The sequence below is a fragment of the Protopterus annectens genome, chromosome 6.part0 (genome assembly GCF_019279795.1).
Source record: "Protopterus annectens isolate FY-2018-M chromosome 6.part0, PAN1.0, whole genome shotgun sequence".
In the NCBI taxonomy this organism is placed as follows: Eukaryota; Metazoa; Chordata; order Ceratodontiformes; family Protopteridae; genus Protopterus; species Protopterus annectens.
In genome coordinates, this window is record NC_056737.1 from 417,505,374 (window position 1) to 417,524,464 (window position 19,091).

At 40.4% G+C, this 19,091-nt stretch overlaps 1 protein-coding gene across 1 annotated transcript in view; it reads right to left on the reverse strand.

The window, feature by feature from the left end:
• EMC7 (ER membrane protein complex subunit 7) overlaps positions 1-19,091 on the reverse strand; it is a 313,873-nt gene that overhangs the window by 211,055 nt on the left and 83,727 nt on the right. Inside the window, exon 2 of the mRNA XM_044074160.1 lies at positions 826-945. Coding sequence (XP_043930095.1) covers positions 826-945 — 120 coding nt within the window. The remainder of the gene's footprint in view (positions 1-825; positions 946-19,091) is intronic.

Genomic DNA, 19,091 nt, shown 5'->3' on the forward strand with positions numbered 1-19,091 from the left:
GAAAGGAAAGATATGATATGAAAAGCAGTAAAGATCAACAAATGATCCAAAAACCATTTGAAATGAAAGATCATGATACCAAGATAAAATATGCATGAAAAAAGCAGGTTCCTATTATGTTGTCGAATCCCTGAAACTTCGAACCTGAGAACATCGAACTCAGATGCTCGAAGTTTCAAGGATTCGAACGTAAAAAAATACAAACCCTAAAACCTGTTGCAAGCAGGGGGGCAAGCCCCCCTGCACCCCCCGCTCTTTAAATATACCAACTCCGAGATCTCAATACAGTGCGGAAAGGAAAGATTTCCCTTTACCGCACTGTAGTGTGATCTTGGAGTTGGTATATTTAAAGAGCGGGAAGTGTGGGGGCGCAGCCCCCCATGTGGAGGGTGCAGGGGGGCTTGCCCCCCTGCTTGCAATACTTTATTTTTTTTTCTTTTGTTTTTATTTTTTTTAATGTGTTATTGAAGTTCTGACACTTCGAACATAAGGGTCCGACCTTATGGTGTATGAAGTTTCAGAACTTCGATAACGTAACAGGAACCCAAAAAAAACCTAGGCCCATTTCTTTCTGGTGCTTTGCTGAATATGGAAAAAACAGCTCTGTGGAGTAGCTGTATCCTGGGAAAGTTTCAGGTACCATGCCAAGTAGTGAGTGACTACTAGTCCTATTGATTGAAGAAGACAGACTGGATTATGCAAGATCAGCCATTAATAGCACATGGTAACAGAAATGCAAACCAAACTCACTCAGACACTTCATCTTTTCAGAAACAAAATATGCATAAAATAAGTGCTTACCTTCCAAAGTTAGACTCAACTTACCTTATTTTACCTTTGGATGTGATATCTACTCTTACAGGGTCAAATCTGTAGAGTGGAGAGACTATTTCCACTACATATGAACCAGAAGGGACATCATGAACAGTGAAGCCGCCATCTGTCCTGAAATAAAAGAAATCAATTACAAGAATAAAAAAAAAAAATTTGAAAAGAAAATGTCATACAAAAAGATTACATCCAACACGAGTAATATGTAATAAAGCTGCGTATACCAACTTTTGTAACAAATATCAAACATGCAGTCATTTTCATTGCATCATTTATCCAGACATTCACTTCCAATTGTCACAAATCAACCTCCTTTCCACCCTTCCATTTTCACATATCACATCAACATTGGCCTACATGATCAAATTACCTAGAGCCAGTGTTTACATTGCCAAGCCCTAACATAGCTTAACTTTACTCAACCACCAGAGTCACAGACATCCACAGCCTAACTCAGCAAGCAACATGATCAAGGAAGGAAGGAACCAATCCTGGATGGGACACCAGTCCATTGCAGGATACAAGCGCACACAAGTAGTGGAGGATTAAGTGTAGCTTGGTCTCCCTGAGGTACTCAAACATGGGATGTATTTCAAGTTTCACATAAACACATAGTAATCCCAGTAAAGTATACCAATTCATTTCACACAAACTGCACACTTATTTTGTAATTCCAGGTTAATGACCATTTAAAATTAGCATATTACTGGAAAATTTACTTTCATTAGAGATGGCACCCCTCCTAACCAGCAGTTACAACCACTTTGTTAACTAATTACACCTTAGACTGTGATAAAATAACACACTTAAAGTTTGTTTCACATAAACACACAGTGGCCACAGTAAAGCATTCCAGTTTACCTCCCACATATGTGCCCTAGTACTGTAAAGACAAAATATTGTTTACAAATAGAACAAGACACGATGGTAACTTTACTTTCATTTACAAGCAAGTCAATCCACCACACCCAGCCAACAGTTATAGCTATTTTGCTAACAGATTACAGCTCAGACATTTCTGATAAAAATAATTGTCACAGTAATATATTTCAACACACAGTAACTAGTGTAACTACAATACACTAAAACGAATTATCTTCACATACATGCATACTAATCAAGCAAACCCATAATAATTGTTTAAAATAAGCACATGACAACAGGGTAAGATATTTTCATCCACAGACAGCCAACCTACCCAATCCCTCAGTTATAGGCACTTCTTAGATGAATGAGTGTGATGAAAAAATAGGCACACAATAACAGCATTTCAGCTTAGCTGCACATAAACAGTAGCTGCAGTAAACTGCTCCAACTTGCTTCACAAATATCACATTAATCCTGCAAAATCAGACCATCACCCAAATTGCAGCACTCAGTCATTTTCATCTACACAGAGCTCCAACCCACAATTATATAGCTATTCTGTTTGTGCACATCTCTGATATCTAATAAAGCAAAATAAAACAATGGCTGCACAACACATCTCAAACGGCTTTAATAAAACACAAAGCGACAACTCTCAACCACTTAAGCACAAAAATCAGGGAGAAAACCAAAAATAATGGGGAGACAAATCCACAAAATCAGGGACAGATAATGAGGGACAAAGACTCCAGATCAGGGATCTATTTTAAATATTGCGAGTTTTACAAGGAACAGCTCAGAAATATGAACCAAGATCAGGGGTATTCACCAAAATAATGTAGTAAAGTATTCTTGCAACCCTTTAACAGGAATGTGGGACAAAGTAAAAAAATGAGGGACAAAGACCCAAAATCAGGGAAGCTTTTTAAATATGCGCTTATGTACCTAGAAAGTTACTTTAACACCCCCTGAATTAGCATTCATTTTCTGAAGGACGTAGGTTATGAAGCCTGAAACTCAAATACCAGTCATTATTTATGGCTGCAGTCTTCAATAACTTTTAATAAAAAACAGAAATTTTATGAGGAACGGGTAAAACATAAGAGGTAAAATAAGGAAAGGACAGTTGAGAGGGATGCTGTAGTCTAAAGGCAAATATGGGTAGAAGCCCACTTTCAGAGGCCTGGGGAGAAAAGCTCAAAATTATTACAAACCATTTTAAGAACAATAATTTTTGAAGACTGTAAAATTAAACAAAGAACACCTCCAGTTTAAATAATTATAACAAATTAAACATAATATAAAAACACTGATTAAGAATCGATATGTTACATTCCAATAATTTTAATATTTAGAGAAATTATACGCAAGTTAGTCCAACACAAATAGGAATTACAATTTGAAATGAGGGAAAATAGGCTCATGGTATAGTTAGAGAGAGAGAGAATGTCAGGGATGAGAATTTGACAGAAGAAAGTAAGTGAAGAAGGGAGAGTAAGGAATTATAAGAAATGAAAAGCTATTTGTTCACATTCAGGGATACAGTTTATCCTGGTTTTGAGCAAGAACAGAGCAAGATTTTGGATAGGAAGTCTTTCAGACTGATTCTAATAGATGGGATGGGAGGGAGGGTACTGACCTGATGGATACAGGTAAGGAGTTCCAGACCTTAACAACTTTGTACAAATACAGACAATGCCCAGCAGATTTGATAGGTTTGTAGACAGGCAGGAGATTTTGGTCACTAGATCGCAATAACAGACTGGGAAAATAGTTGTGTAGAACATTTTGTAGTACTGGACAGGCAGATGGATGCTCTGGATAACTTTACAGGTGGTAAGAAGCTATGTAAATGTTAGTTGATGAGGCAGTTCTAACCAATTTAGGATTTTAAGTGTTATACAGTGGTGGTTTCTAAAAGGGGTATCTGCTGCAAATTTAGCAACTTTCTTATAGCATTGTTTAAGTTTTCATTTTTGTGAAGCCTGTGGGTTAGTGAGGATGGGAGTGCCATAAAGTGTGGAGATAAGTAGTGGCAAGTGTAGTTTTAGTTGCATCAGTGGGAAAGTTTTTGGCTCTGTAAAGCATCCCTAGTTTTTGACTATTTTTTCTTATGCAATTTTCTATATGCAGGTCGAATGCAAGATTTTCATCCACTATCACTTCTGATAATTTGCTACGAGAACTGACTTCAATGGTTGTATTATCAAGAGAGGGGACTTTAAATTTTGCTTTTTTCACGAGAGGGGGATTTGGGAGAAAAAGTAGTAGTTTGGTCTTTTTTGGTTGAGCATTTGTTTCAGTGGCTGTTAAAACTTCCCGAGTAATTTTTTTAGAGGTATACCATGGTATCAGTTGTACAAATGGGAGAGGAATCATTTGCATATTGTATTAGGGTGGCCTGTTGTGTATAAAGGGGTTTGGTGAAAATATTAAAGAGGAGGGGACCAAGGATACAGCCTTAAGGTACACCAGCAATGAGAAGATATTATCATCAATACCTGCATGTATTTAGGGTGGCAGGAAACAAGATACTGTACTCCAATTGAAAATTTGAGTATACAGAGGGAAGAATTGCAAACAATGCAGCATATAGAAAGAATCCAACCTGGGTATCAAACTGGAGAACAGAGTGCTGTAAGGCTGCAATGCTAGTCTCTGCACCACTGATCTGCCCATTTTCACAATTTCGTTATTTCTAGTTAGTTGCTTAATTTAACAGTCTCTGGCTGTAATCTCGACTTTAAGTCTATAGTGCCAGATTAGTGAAACTTCTAACACAACCCCCTCACGCATCCACACTTAGGAAAGGATGGGCTTTACCAGAAATTGTGAAACAAACTGCAAATAAAGGATGAAAAGCTATTCCTGAAAAATGACAAAGGCCATTGACACTGTATGAAAAGTTTTAGAGAATACTTCATATCACAATATATTCCTCCATCATGTGTTTTTGTTTGTTTTTTTGCTTCCATGTTTATAATTTCATACACTGTATTTTTCTAATCAGTGCACTAGTTAATTGCATACCTGTTACTTACCCAACTGGGTGGGCTTGCTCAAGTGCCCTTTTTGGCCTGATTTCACTAAAGGACATAAGAGTTATAAATCAATCAGTAAAATTATGCAACAGATGAAATAGTTGGTAACATACTACATAAACAAATATCACAACAGGATATATGCTAGAAAATGGTATACTACAGAATGATTCAAAGAAAACATGTACACAGATAGTTTTGTGTTACAATGTGTTAAATAAGAACTCAAAGTGTAAATAAGAACTCAAAGTGAAAATCCAAAAAAACAAACAGCGGACATTCAAAAATTTAAACCTAATTATTTTAATCTTTGCTATGTAAAAACATTATCCTTTTTTCTATATAAGCTACATCTATAGGAAGAAGCAAGGCATTTGATCAGTTTAATTCTAAATTTAGCATAACACTGTACACTTCTCACTTCTGCTTGGAGCGGATTCCGGGTAGCAAGTGAAAGTTTTTTTCATCCAAAAGTTTAACCAAAGATGGGCTTTATGATAGCCAGAGCTTCTTACTCTTAGTCCTCTAGCCAGAAGAGGACAACAATAAAGATGTTAAAGTTTAAAGATGAGAGAATGCAGAAACGTTATAGTTCCTTCAATGAATAGCAACCATTCTACTTGTTCTACCAATAAACAATGGTGCCAGAGAAAAATCGATGAAATGGTAGATTTTGCTCAGAGTTGAGCACCCAAGTGGTAAGCAGACGTTGACAGCTACTATAAAGGATGGGGCATACTCTGTTTGAAATTAATCTGATACAGCCAGCCTACCTTCAAAATGAAAGTAGATCAGATGCCTTCGGTCTAGAAACCAAAGGTTTAACAGTAAGCTAAAAATCTTTCATCTCCATCTGGGAATCCGGTCTAGCTAGACTAAGAAATTAATGTTGCTATGCTTAACAGACGGCAAAGTTAGGCAAGTCATAAATCACAACTGCATTCATCTTTCAGTTCCAAATGTCATAAAAGCAATTTTACTGGAGTTTACTGATACATTAATGTTAAAGACCATTCAAATTTTTGTGTGCTTGACTCAGAATGGCTAATGAGGTTCTACCTAGTTTAAGGAGCAGCAGGACAACTGCAAACATTGTTTTTTGTACCAAAGGTAAATCAAAAAGTCAAACTACTAATTTGTTTGTGTCTTTCGGCTTTTCCCGGTTAGGGGTCGCCACAGCGGAACTCCGGTCCGCTAATGATTGGTAGTGGATTTTTACGTACCGGGTTACCAGCCCTGACGCACAACCTTCAACGAAGGCACGCCCCATTCACGTATGCCTCCACACAGAAGACGCTCTAGCTGAGAATCGAACGGAACAACGTCTTGCTATGAGGCGACAACGCTACCGCAGCACCACCACCGCAGTAAAAAGTCAAACTGCTAATAAACAATGGAAAAACAATTAATTCCAATAGGAAGGCATTTGCCAAACTAGTTCTAACAGCCCATGTCAGAAAAGAAAGGTTCATAGATTATTCAAAACATGTTCATCCTACTAAGCAGTACCTTAGAATGCAACAATTTCAAATGCCAGATACTTGTGCTTAATGCAACTTTCAGGTATCAAAAACATAAAACACAAAGCACTCCTTTTTTTTCACTGAAACTTTTAAATGACTTTCTATGTCAAAATAAAGGGTACAGTTTGAGAATAGCATGATCTGTCAAGCTTCACGCTTCTCTGCAGCTGTGTGATAGTGAAGTCAGTATATGCATGTAAGTGGTATGCAAGGGGAAACATAGCTGCCTACCTTGCACAAGAAAGAAAGAAAAGAAAGAAAGAAGAAAGAAGCTCCCTTTGATGGTCTTGTTCCATGATTTTATTTGTGCTTGGTATTTTGATCAGCCAATATGGTCAAACCACTGACTTTGGTTTTCTAGGGCTTTCACTGGTTTAGAAATAATACCCTCACATGTTCAACAGTATATCTGTGGATTTAATTACATGAATCTACTTTTTAAACTGCATAGGTTTTCATAAGAGTTTCATGGCCATTTAGACCAAAGATCATGTATACCTTGTCAATGCAACCCTCAGGCTTTAACTCAATTTCAAATAGGGAGAGGCCACTTAGTCCCTGGGTAAACTTGAGAGCACCCATTCATTTTTTTTAAATTTATACATGTTAACCGGTAAACTCATTGGACAAAATATCCCTTTTCAGAGTCAGCCCAGAAGCACTGCCTGGTAAGTAACTTGCTCAAAGTCACAAATCCAGCAAAGGTGGACAGAAGAAAAATTCTGTACTTTGGTCTACAAGAAGCACTTAACAGCTCAGAACCTTAATCCTCTGTGTGAAGACCCAGACATATGTCCATCTGCATAGCCAGGCTTTTAAACTTCATCAGAAAACTGTCAAACTCAAATGATTCTTTTGGGTAGGCCCCTCACCACATTGGTGAGCATCATCTCTGTAAAACGTCAGACAGTTGCTAATGTGCTGTAACCTTTCCTAAAGGCACATGCTGTAACTGAAACAGCAGCCAATATTCAGCTACATTTAGAAGAACATCTGCTCAAACAGTGTAGTAACGGGATATGCTAGTAACAGGATAGTAATCTTTTGTTACAGAAGAGGTTAAAACAATGGGCAGTGCATGGATAGTGTCAGTCTTCCCACAGTCAGTGTAAGACTGAAAAAGTGAGCAAGCCATGCAACCTTGAGGAAGGCATGGTGAAGACAAGATAACTTAGGGAACATTGGTACTCTGGAGTTTGCCCAGTAATTCATTTACCAGACTTGGATGATATTTATTTTATTTACATATTTTACATTTGTTTACCGGGGAAGTCCGACTGGACAGAGCTGTCCGTTTTCAGCAAAGGCCCGGAGAGAAAAGCTCCAGAACAATTGCTAACATACTATACACAAGATCTTTACACATTCAGTTATAAAAATATTTGTATAAAGTGAAAAGAAAAAGTGTGCGCAGTGGGGGAGGGGGGGGTGACAGTTGCAAAATTACTTTACTGTTAGGAATCAGCCTCACTGAGCTATCTAGGGCTGTGTAATCTGCTGTAAACTCCAAATAATAGTATCATTCTTCATTTCATTAACCAAAGTGCAGCATGGATCCTTACTCAAATAGGTTCTGACTTAGACATTCCTCTAAACAGAGCTAATTATTATTAATGGCTCTCCAGAGCAGTTTGGGATGGCCTACAAATGCCCCTTTTTATTTCTGTAACACACCAATTTACCAACACTCTGTAGGTATCCTGCATTTTTTTCTAAGAACGTAGGTTTTAATACCAGTGTTTATCAAGAGTATCCTTTCTCAATTTAACAAGGCACAATCTCTTTCATTTAAGCTGCCCCTAGCAGAAGACTTCAATCACACTGCCTTTCAAACTTAGGCCTCAAGAAAACATAGCATGCCCTGTACCACTGCAAGTCTGCAAACAAAGCTAGAATAGATCAAAAGCTGCTAGAATATTTGTTTCTTTATACAGTGGCTCACAACCCACATTAACAAATTGAAGAATAAGGAAGGTTCCTTTTATTCTGGGAAGGCTCTTCCCAAAATAAAGTAACAGGTTCTTTTACAGGACCAGATAGAAACCACAAGATAGTGGCTGTTTAATGCATTAGCTGAAACAAGCATGCTTAGCCTGCGAGGACTACTCATATTCAGAGTTAATTGCAGAACTAATCCCACTGGCATGGAAGACCCTTCAATGACTTGTATTAAGTCACTGAAAAAGTATTCTATCCGTTTCTTAGTTGGCCCCAACAAATTTAGCATATAAATACCAAACATAAAACTTCACCAATTAATTGTAAGTTACACCAGTGACAAGTTGGATGACTCTTCGTCTTCAAAGCAGTCCGCTTCTATTAGCTTATCAATGCTGCGTTACATTTTGATTAATACAACTGTCTCTCAGCCAGTCTCAACCCTAAAGTTACTAATGTGGTAGAAAAGTCATAAATCATCTTCAATTCTTGAGTAGCAAGAATGCCTGAATCTTCCTGTAAAGGTCAATATCAAAAGTAGTGTCTATTGTTGAAATTAAACATTTAGAGAGGCTTTTTTAAGGAACTTTACGCTAGCGGCCAGAAAGGAGGACAGAAAAATTACTGGAGTCGGGGCCATGGTTAAGCTAAATATTACGTTTCTGAAGTTAAATTAATGAGAGATACAGTAGCTCCAACACATTTATGTTACAGCTTGTGGTGAAGGGCAGTATGATTAGAAACTATTACTACCCTAGTCCTAAATGGGACAGAGGTCCCAACACTCCCAACTTTAAACAGTAATGCCACCATTCAAGTGCACACAGCATAATGGAAAGAGCTTTCAGATGATATTGGAATCGGCAGACCTTGGAAAGTTTTAGCCTAGAGGTTATACCCTAGTTCAAGAATTATCTGCCAACTGCAACTTCTGCATCAAAATATGATCTTCAATCACATCAGCAACCCTTTAAATAAAAAGGGGTTCTCAAGGGTCAACTTAGCGACACTACTATTCTCCATACACACAAACTTCCTTACAATCTACCTCATCTGTCTATATGTTTATGATATGGCCCTCTTTTGCAGTACTGTAAACACACACACTGCTCTCATTACACCAAGAGCATCAAAACAGACTTCCTCTCGCTCTCAGAATGGATAAACAAAAAATTCCTCAACAAATCAAAAATAAACAAACACACTCTTTGGGACTATCCTTAAACTCAGTAGAACCTAAACAGCCCTCCAAGTTAAAGACTTCTTTAACATGAAAATGTATCCCATTTCAAATATCTAGGTATCAGGCTTAACCCTGCACTTGCCTTACATTTACAACTTAGTGGAAAAAGAAAGGCTAAACCATCTCCTATTCGGAGCAAGAAAAAAAAAATATTTCATTACCTTACCTACCCTGAAAAGCTGCCATAGGCAAAGGAATCTTATGTGCCCAGCTAGAATACAACCTTCTAGGTACTGCTGAATCCACTTAAAGAAAAACCCAGAAACTTCAAATTATCTCTAACAAAGTATGCAGATTTTTATACTCCCCCAAGAAACAAACACTACTACTAAACTTTAAAAAAGACAAAACAGTTGCCAGTCAAACACAGAGATGATATACTACAAGCTTGTCATTATCCTCTAACCTAAGAAATCACCCTCATTCTGGCCCCCCACTTTACACACCAACTACTAAACTTCACAGTACTAACCAAAGCTTCTCCTCTCCTGGACCCAGACTGTCCCTCCCAGCTCAAGTAAAATGCATCACTTCGCACTCATGTTTCTACTTACAACTCATAAAACAAACTACGAAGTCAAAATGCAACTGACAGGTGACAAAACTTCCCTAACTTAGGTTCATGTGTTGTTACGAAGCTATCAGCCCAAGAGGCACTTTAAGCCTAACTAAGCTGTCAATGTTCCAAGAAATTTTACTTTTACGGTTACAATATAGGCTTGTACATATCAAGCATTTACAGGCTGTTCCTATCCTCTAAGGACAGAGGTGCCAAACCAGAGGTAAATTTGCAATCTCCCAACCATTTGTCCAAGTTATGTTAACTTTGTTATTACCAACATCCTGGAATAGTTGGTCCATTCTCCTACCAGGGGTGCAAACATAGCTGAACTTGTACTCACGAACAGTGGGGGGAGGGGGGTGATGTTCCTCATCAAATGTAATGTCTTCACTTATCAGATCTGACCATAAGGTAGTAATGCTTGAAATAAAAATTAAATCTAGGGATCCAGTGAAACCAAAAACCTTTAGGAACTATGCCAAGGCTAATCTCTCTCTCTACTGACACCTTGGCTAAATTCCAAGCACCCACAACCCAGTAAACGCCATAGCATATGCTGAGCTATTTACAAAAGCTTTGCACAGCCACACTGATAGCTGTATAGGGTGAGGTGTGCCCACTCATATTAAGAATAAGACAAACTTAAAAGACAAGCCATACTGGTGGAATCACAATATCAACCAGGTATACAACAAAGAAAAAAAATATTGGCCAAGCATAGGAGGAACAAAGCTATACAAAATAAAACCAATCTAAACAGGCTGCTAAGAGAGTCAATTAATACTTCAAAGGCTAAACTTGAAGAAAAAATATCTTCTCAGGCAAAGGACAAAGTTTTCCACAGTTATGTCCGCAACCTCAGGGGAAATTTGGAACAATGTGCAGATTTTACTGTAAATGACATCAATCTCAATTAAACAGAGGCCACTGCCAACTTTTGGCTGACAGGTTCAGCTCAAATTTCTCCCCTTACTCCCCCCCCCCAGTAGTCCAAAGGAAATACCACAATCCCCCCCAACCATTACCAGAGAACAGATCTTCAATGTAATTTCCAAGGACAAAAATACGGCATCGATGAGCACCGATAACATCCCAGGATGTTTAATAAACAGCATGACTCATGACCTTTCTGGTCCACTTGAATCACTTTTGAACTGCAGCATACAGTCAGGTTTTGTGCCCAAGGAATGGAAGATGGCTACAGTCATTCCCCTGCAAAAAGAATGTCCAACCACTGATCTGGGTAACTACAGACCTTTAAGTCTTACCAGCCTCATAGGTAAGGCCATGAAAGAATCATCACGCGCTCGAGAGACTTGAACCTCAGCACTGAAATAAATAGGAATTGCTGGAGGGACAGATTCATAACCCAGAGGCTCCCTTCACTCTGGAATAAAATCCCAGTCCAGGTTAGGCAGAGTCCCACATTGACTCTCTTCAAGAGGAATCTTGATGAGTGGATGGGAGATCGTAGGTTTACCCCGGCTATCACTTCTGTGTCACTGTTAGACAGAGGCACAGTATACTAACCTCAAAAAAAGGCATAGCAAAATTAATTTAAAATGGGTGGCGAAAGCCAAACACACTCTGGCTAGGCTTATAAATGCCCTAGGGCAGATAGCCTAGTATGAACCTATGAACCTATAGGTAACCTGTAAACGCTAGGCTCATTGCAGTCCTGCTTTGTTAAAGGAAGTTTATGCCCAATAAATCTGAAGGACTTTTTTGAAAGGGTCACCAAAGCATTGGATGAGGGCAAGACTGTGTTCACAGCTTACTTCGACCTGGTCAAGACTTTTGATACAATACACCACTTGGCCATTACAGACAAGCTCACTAATTTGGATATAAACCCTTTTATCACCCGCTAGATAGTCAAATGTCTCAATGAAAGGACCCAGGAGGTCAAAATAGGTGAGGCCACCTCCAAGAGGCCAGTCACTAGTGGAGTCTCCCAGGATCCTGTACTGGGCCCACTCCTTTTTGGTATCTGTTTTCTTAGAAACGGAAGCAAATGTTAAAGGTTTATGGCTGACTACGTTTACAGATGATTGCAAGCTGGGGGTTATCAACTCCCCCTGAAGACACTAGTGTTCTTCAAGAAGGTCCATCTCTGATTAATTAATGGTGCCAAAGCCATATTCTTAAACTCAAAGCTAAGAAATGCATAACTGTATCCTTTGGGAAAACAACCATACCAGCCATTTACCATGATAACAATACGCCCTTAAGAGTCGACCCAGTAGTTAGGGATCTGGGTATACACGTAGACAGTAGCCTTCCCTCGACCATCAAGTGGCCACAGTGGTGAGGAAATCCTTTTATGTTGCAAGTAAGGGCATGGCATCTAGTTTCAAAGAGGTCATTATCCCACTGTACTCCACCCTTGTCAGACCAATCATACAGTACAATGCTCCTTATGATATTTATCTGACCAGGCATACACAGACTACAGTGACCTCAGAGGTTCCCTATGAAAAGAATACATGGCATAAAAAACCTGCCTTTTGTAGAGTGCCTTAAAGCCCTTTCACTCTACTCAGTCTCCTATAGATTGCTGTGGGGTGACCTATGCCTAGCGTACAAGCCATCCAAAAAACCCACACTTATGAATCTCCTGCCTATTCATAAGTCAAAGAGTACCAGAAATACAAAGTCTAGGGACCTGAATTTATCTGTTACGTAAACAGAACACACTGGAGAGACAGATGCATCCCAGAGAGTGCCCCTCCTATGGAAAAGGCTTCCCATCCATGTGAAGCCGAGTTTGTCCAATATCCACTTTAAGTGCAACCTAGACCAGTGGATGGAGAATAGAAAATTTACATCTGGCCTGGCATTCATGTCCCTTATGAACAGAGCTAGTCCTAGAAAGAACCCCCCCCCCCCGTGTCGTTAGCCTAGTAACAATCTATGAAGCTATGAATCTATGTATAGCATTAGAGATGAGCTTTGCTTCAAATGGCTGGGAAGCCATACACACATACCTACCTACCTACCTACCTACCTACCTGCCCCCCCCCCCCCCCAAACAGGTCCTATTTATATCGCAGACCAGGTTTAGGTCCTTAGAATGGGTACTTTTGGGTAACAATTTAAAATGTTGGGACTCGTACAGCAAGTCCTAAAACATGGAGACTGAAAGGCTGAAAAAGCAGGCTTAGCATATACGAAGTCTGAGACAGCCATTTCCCAGAATACCCCCTTTTCTCTGTAGTATGGCAATCTCAGAGTTGAAGTTGTGTAAATGAGGAGAGCGATGTTCGAGATCCACTCCTCTGGGATTTTCAGTCTTTTTTATTTTTTTTCCAGCATTTAGGCACTCTGCATATGGAGTGCTGACATTTCAGTAGGGAGCTTTATTGTTTGATGCTATTTGTTTAGCAGATATGTAACAAATCCATCAGTGTGGGATCAGAAGATGACTTGTAGACTACACTTAGACCACTGTATAGTAGTGTGTAGGACAGACCGTACAGGGTTAAGTCTCTGAGACAGTCCGCATAGTACTTGTTCACTCCCTGTAGTCTTTTTGCGAGGAACAGCTGTGTTCTCTCAAGCTGATTCAAGTACCTGGTTATGTATATGCTGAAGGGTGCACTGTACTCTAAAATTGTTCAACTGTACTCTGCTCTCATCAGACCAGGAATATCCTTTGACTTGGATGCCATGCCCTTACTTACAAGTTGTGCAATGCAAAGCGATTTTCTCACCACAGGAGAAACAGGACTGTCAAAGGTCAGGCTGCTGTCAACATGCGCTCCCTGATCCTTGACCACAGGGTCTACTTAACTGATAATAAACCCCTTAAAATTAATTTCCAGGGGTGGCCGTTTTTCTAAAGGGTACTATTATCCATTTTTCCCTAGTGAGTTTTAATCCATGGCTCTGGTTACCAGTTGCCTGTTTGCATCATGTCCTCTTGAAAAGTAGCCATGTCTTAGGGGATTCAATGACTATGCCTAGTTTACAGTCATATGCAAACTTGAACAGCCAGAGGACCCTAACATCTGCAGTGACTTCAGAAAAGTAGATGCCATAAAGGAGAAGCCCCAGCACAAATCCCTGTGGGACTCCGCCAATGACTTGCCTCTTTGTGAAAATGGATTCCCCTATCCCAACTTCCCATGTCCTATCAGTGAGTGAGTTGGCATCCATATAGTGACATATGGGTTTATACCAAAGTCTGCATGCTTATCTATGATGCCAGCGTGAGGAAATGTATCAAACTCCTTGGCCAGCTCAAGGTAGTCAAGTCTACGCTATTTTGCCCTTGTCCATAGCTTGACTGATCTTCTCTAAAGTACATTAGGTTAAGTAGGCATGACTTGCTTTTGACAAAATTTAAGTGGATAGAGTCCAGCATCTACAGTTTTCCTGTGTCAGTTTACCAGATCCATGATAATTCTCTCCATGGCCTTGCACATGAGACTAGTCAGACTTATGGATTTGTTACTCCCTGCGTCAATGCAAGGCCCTCCCCCTTTGTGTACAGCAACAAAATGCTGCAGTCCTCCATTTGGTTGGCAGAAACCTGGTTAAACGGAAATTCCAGGAGGCATGACAGGTCATGTTTCATTCTATTCAGGAAGCATACGGAGATAGAGCAATGGACATACAAATTAAGAGGAAACCAGTGGAATGGGAAGCAATTGGTCAACTGCCATATGAAAATATTTTGCAGCCTTCCACAGGAAATCAGTATAAATGTTCACTTGAAACTGGACAGTAAGGGAAGGAACAGGAAACTGTGGAAGCTCTGACGTAGTCAATGTTGAGCAGTAATAGGCCGGCGAGTACCGATGACAGAGCGACAGATGGCACAGGATGAAATTGAAGAGAATGTGCCACAGGAAGATGCCATACAACTTTGCATAGAATGCCTGTAGGAAATGGAAAACAAAAAAAAATATGCCCTCAGTTTGGAAGAAAATGTGCTAACAGAAGAGTTGCTTGATTTAATAGTGACAGCGAGACATATTAAGATCAATTAAAGAAACAGACTGCAGAAGGTCAATAAAACCCAAAAAGTCAGAAGTTTGATAAAACAAATAAACACAATAATTAGGTCTGTCCATAGAGATCTATGTGATACAACAGAAGTAAACTGGATATATTACTGTGCAGCTAAATAAATAACTGATAACGTTCTACAAGAACACATGGTAGTGAGGGAAAGGAAGGGGAGAAATCAAATACCATCATAGAAGCATCGAATAGAGAAAACTATAAAGCAATTAAGATGTGTCACTGTTAAAGGACTACAGAAGAGGGAACAGATCAACAAATATACTTAGAAAGACTGACGTGATAAAAGCAAAGTGCGGTATTAGAAGAGATCAGGATCTATCATGCACCATCGCAAATAACCAAAAATCTCAGCACAGACGGAAAAACTTAGAAGATATGCACATAAATATAAAGGGAAAGTACAAAATAAGCAATTTATTGATGACCCAAGAGTTTTATAGAGAATTGGGAAACAGAGTAAAATGAACTGAAATACCACCAAAAAAAGAAGAAATAGATAGATTTTGGAGAAGTATTAATGAAGCCCCTGTGGAACATAAGAAAGATGCTAAATGGATAGAAGAAGCAAAAGAAAAAATAAGAAGTTTAAATGTACAGGATATGAAATGGAATGAAGTAACAGCCAGACAGATTGAAACAAAGTTACGAAAAGCCTCTAACTGGAAAACTCCAGGTCCCGATGCAGTACTTAACTTCTGGTCAAAAGTATTAACATCTTTGCACAAAGATTTAGCCATGACTAAGAACTATTTATATGCACACCCCAAACAAACACCAACCTGGCTAACAGGAAAAACAATGCTTCTACTCAAGAGTGAACCTGGAAGCTACCCTAAAAATCATAGGCCAATAACTTGCCTTCCGACGACATATAAACTATAAACTGGAACAGATGCCGACAGAGTTTACAGTCATTTAGAAGAAAACTCATTTATGGCAATAGAACAAAAGGGCAATACAAGAAAGTCATATGGAACAAAGGATCACTTGTTGTTCAAACAAGTCATAGTGGTGAACTGCAAAAAGGGGAAGAATCTAAGCATGCATGGATTGACTACAAAAAAACATTTGATAGTATCCCACATTCATGGATAAAAGGATGCTTAAAAATATAAAAGATACACACCCTTCACTGATAGACTACATTACAGTGACCATGACACAGTGGCAGACCACTTTGCAATTAAGTCATGACAATGCACAAATTATTATACCAGGGATAAAAATTCAAAGGGGGATATACTCCAGGGTGACTCTGTCACCTCTGCTATTCTGTCTTGCCCATAACCCATTAAGCTGCCTACTTTTGCCCTTAACCCATTAAGCTGTCTACTTAACAGCTTAGGCCACAGCTATAATTTGACTCCTAGAAAACAACAAAGTGTAAAGACTTCTCATCTTCTCTTTGTCGATGATTTAAAACCATATAGTTCATCAGATGAGGAACTGAAAGCACAACTGCAAGATGTTGAAACTTTTTCTGGTGATTTGAGATGGTCATTTGGCCTTGATAAATGTGCAAAAGCAACCTTTAAAGCAGGAAGTCTGCAGCTCCAAGAAAATTAGAAGTTATGTACTCACCATAACGTTCCATCTGAGTAGGTAGTTCATTTGTCTGCAACCTGTGGGTTACGGATCCGATATCGGATCCGAGCCGGCAACTTGTTTCAAGCTAATGGATCCGAGCTCCTAGCTCCTCCCTTCACCCATAATCCCCTGCTAACCCTCCATGACCTCAGATCGAGTTTGCCTCTCCATATATATCCAACAAAGGATATCTAAAAACTAATAGATCCAAAGAAGGTCAGGGGGAAGGAGGGGGGGATGGTTGCAGACAAATGAACTACCTACTCAGATGGAACGTTATGGTGAGTACATAACTTCTAAATCTGAAGTAGGATTGTTCATTTGTCAGCAACCTGTGGGACAGAGTCCCCAGCTACCTGCACCCTGGGTGGCCATCATGGAAGGATATTACGAAGCACTGCAGAGCCAAAGGATGCTCTCCCTCTAGAAAGCAGGTCTAGCTTGTAGTGGTTGATAAAGGTATGAGATGAAGCCCAAGTGGCTGCAGAACAAATATCATCCAAAGGAACTCTAGACTTGAAAGCCGCAGAAGTAGAAATAGAGCGAGTGGAATGAGCACGAACTCCTTCTGGTGCGGGTCTACCCGAGGCTTGATGAGCTAGTAGGATACATTGGGAAATCCAGCGAGATAAAGATACTTTAGAGATAGCTTTCCCCAAGTTAAATTTGGCAAAGGAAACGAACAGCTGGTCGGATTGTCTATGGCCAGCCGTCCTAGGAGTATAAAAACGAAGCTGCCTATGAACATCCAATGAGTGCAGCTTGTATTCACCCTTATTTTGATATTTAGGGAAGAAAACCGTAAATTTATGGATTGGTTTATGTTGGTTTCTGATGCTATCTTGGGAAGAAAGGAGGGATTGATCCTGAGGTACACTCTATCAGGGTGAAAAATCAGGTATGGAGGCTTTACAGAAAGAGCCTGAAGTTCCGACACTCTTTTCGCTGAAGTAATGGCTACAAGGAATGCTGTTTTCCATGACAAGAATTTGAGATCCACTGAAGCAGCGGGTTCAAAGGGTGGAGCAGTCAAGGCTTGAAGAACTAAAGTAAGATCCCATGAGGGTACGGCTTCTTTTACAGGAGGTAAGTAAAAAGGTACCCTTGAGAAAGGTTTTACACAATTTGGCTGACATCAAGGGTCCTGTATCATGTCCCACATGATAATGAGAAATGGCTGCCAATTGCACTTTGACAGTTGAACGACTAGCGCCTTCTTGAAAGAGTTCAGTTAGGAAGTCTAAAATGGATGGAAGAGGAGCCGTAAAGGGATCTAGATCGCGGCGCTCCGCCCAGATGGAAAAACATTTCCATTTGCTGTGATACACTTTCCTGGTGGAGGGCTTATGTGCTGCCACGAGGATGGCTTTGACTGGTGAAGAGATACCGGGAGTCCTAACTAGGAGTGGAACTGGATCAACCAAGCTGTCAGTTTCAGATTGTCCAGGTTTGGAGTTGGCAAGTCCAATGGATGGGAGAGGAGATCCGGAATGGGATCTAGAATCCAAGGGTGATTCACAAGGTGAGACAACAGGTAAGGGAACCAAATTTGTCGAGGCCAGAATGGGGCAATGAGAATCATCTTGCTCCCCAACCGCGAGGCTTTCTGTAAGAGTTGTATCATCATTGGAAGAGGAGGATAGGCATAGAGTAGACCGGGTGGCCAAGCATGCACCAGAGCGTCTCTTGGAGATTCCCCTGGTGGGGGGATTAGAGCGAAGAAATTGTCGCATTTGGCGTTTGATGGAGATGCAAAAAGATCGCAGCAGGGTTGCCCCCATGTTGCGAATATCTGCTTCGCTACTAGAGGATTGAGAGACCACTCGTAAGGGGTAAGAAGGGTGCGGCTGAGCTTGTCCGCTAGGATGTTGGTCCTCCCCGGAATGTGCGTTGCAATCAGAAAGCGGTTGGTGGAGATCGCCCATTCCCACACTCTCATGGCTTCGCGGCAAAGAGGATAAGATCTGGTTCCCCCCAGTTTGTTGATATACCAGACCACTGACATGTTGCCCGAGTGAATTGCAATTGTTCCTGCGGGGAGGAAGCTCTGAAGTGCTTGCAACGCCAACAGCACCGCTCTCATCTCCAGAACGTTGATATGCAGGGAGGTCTCTGTATCATTCCACGTGCCTTGGACTGTCCTGCCTGAGTAATGCCCCCCCCCACACCCGAGGCGGGAAGCGTCCGTGGTCACAGTGGCGATAGGGGGAGAGGTGCAGAAGGGATGGCCCGTATGGAAGTTCGATGCTTGGAGCCACCATAGTAGCGCCCTTCTGCAAGCCTTGCTGATAGCAATGGGATGGTGGAGAGGAAGGGATAGGAAGGACCATTGCACTAACAGAGTCCATTGCAGGACTCGCATGTTCAAACGGGCGCATGGAAGGAGTGTAATCGCTGCTGCCATGGAGCCTAGTGCCCTCAGGATCAATTCCACTGGTGAAGCCTCTAAATGAAGGATAGCCCGCACA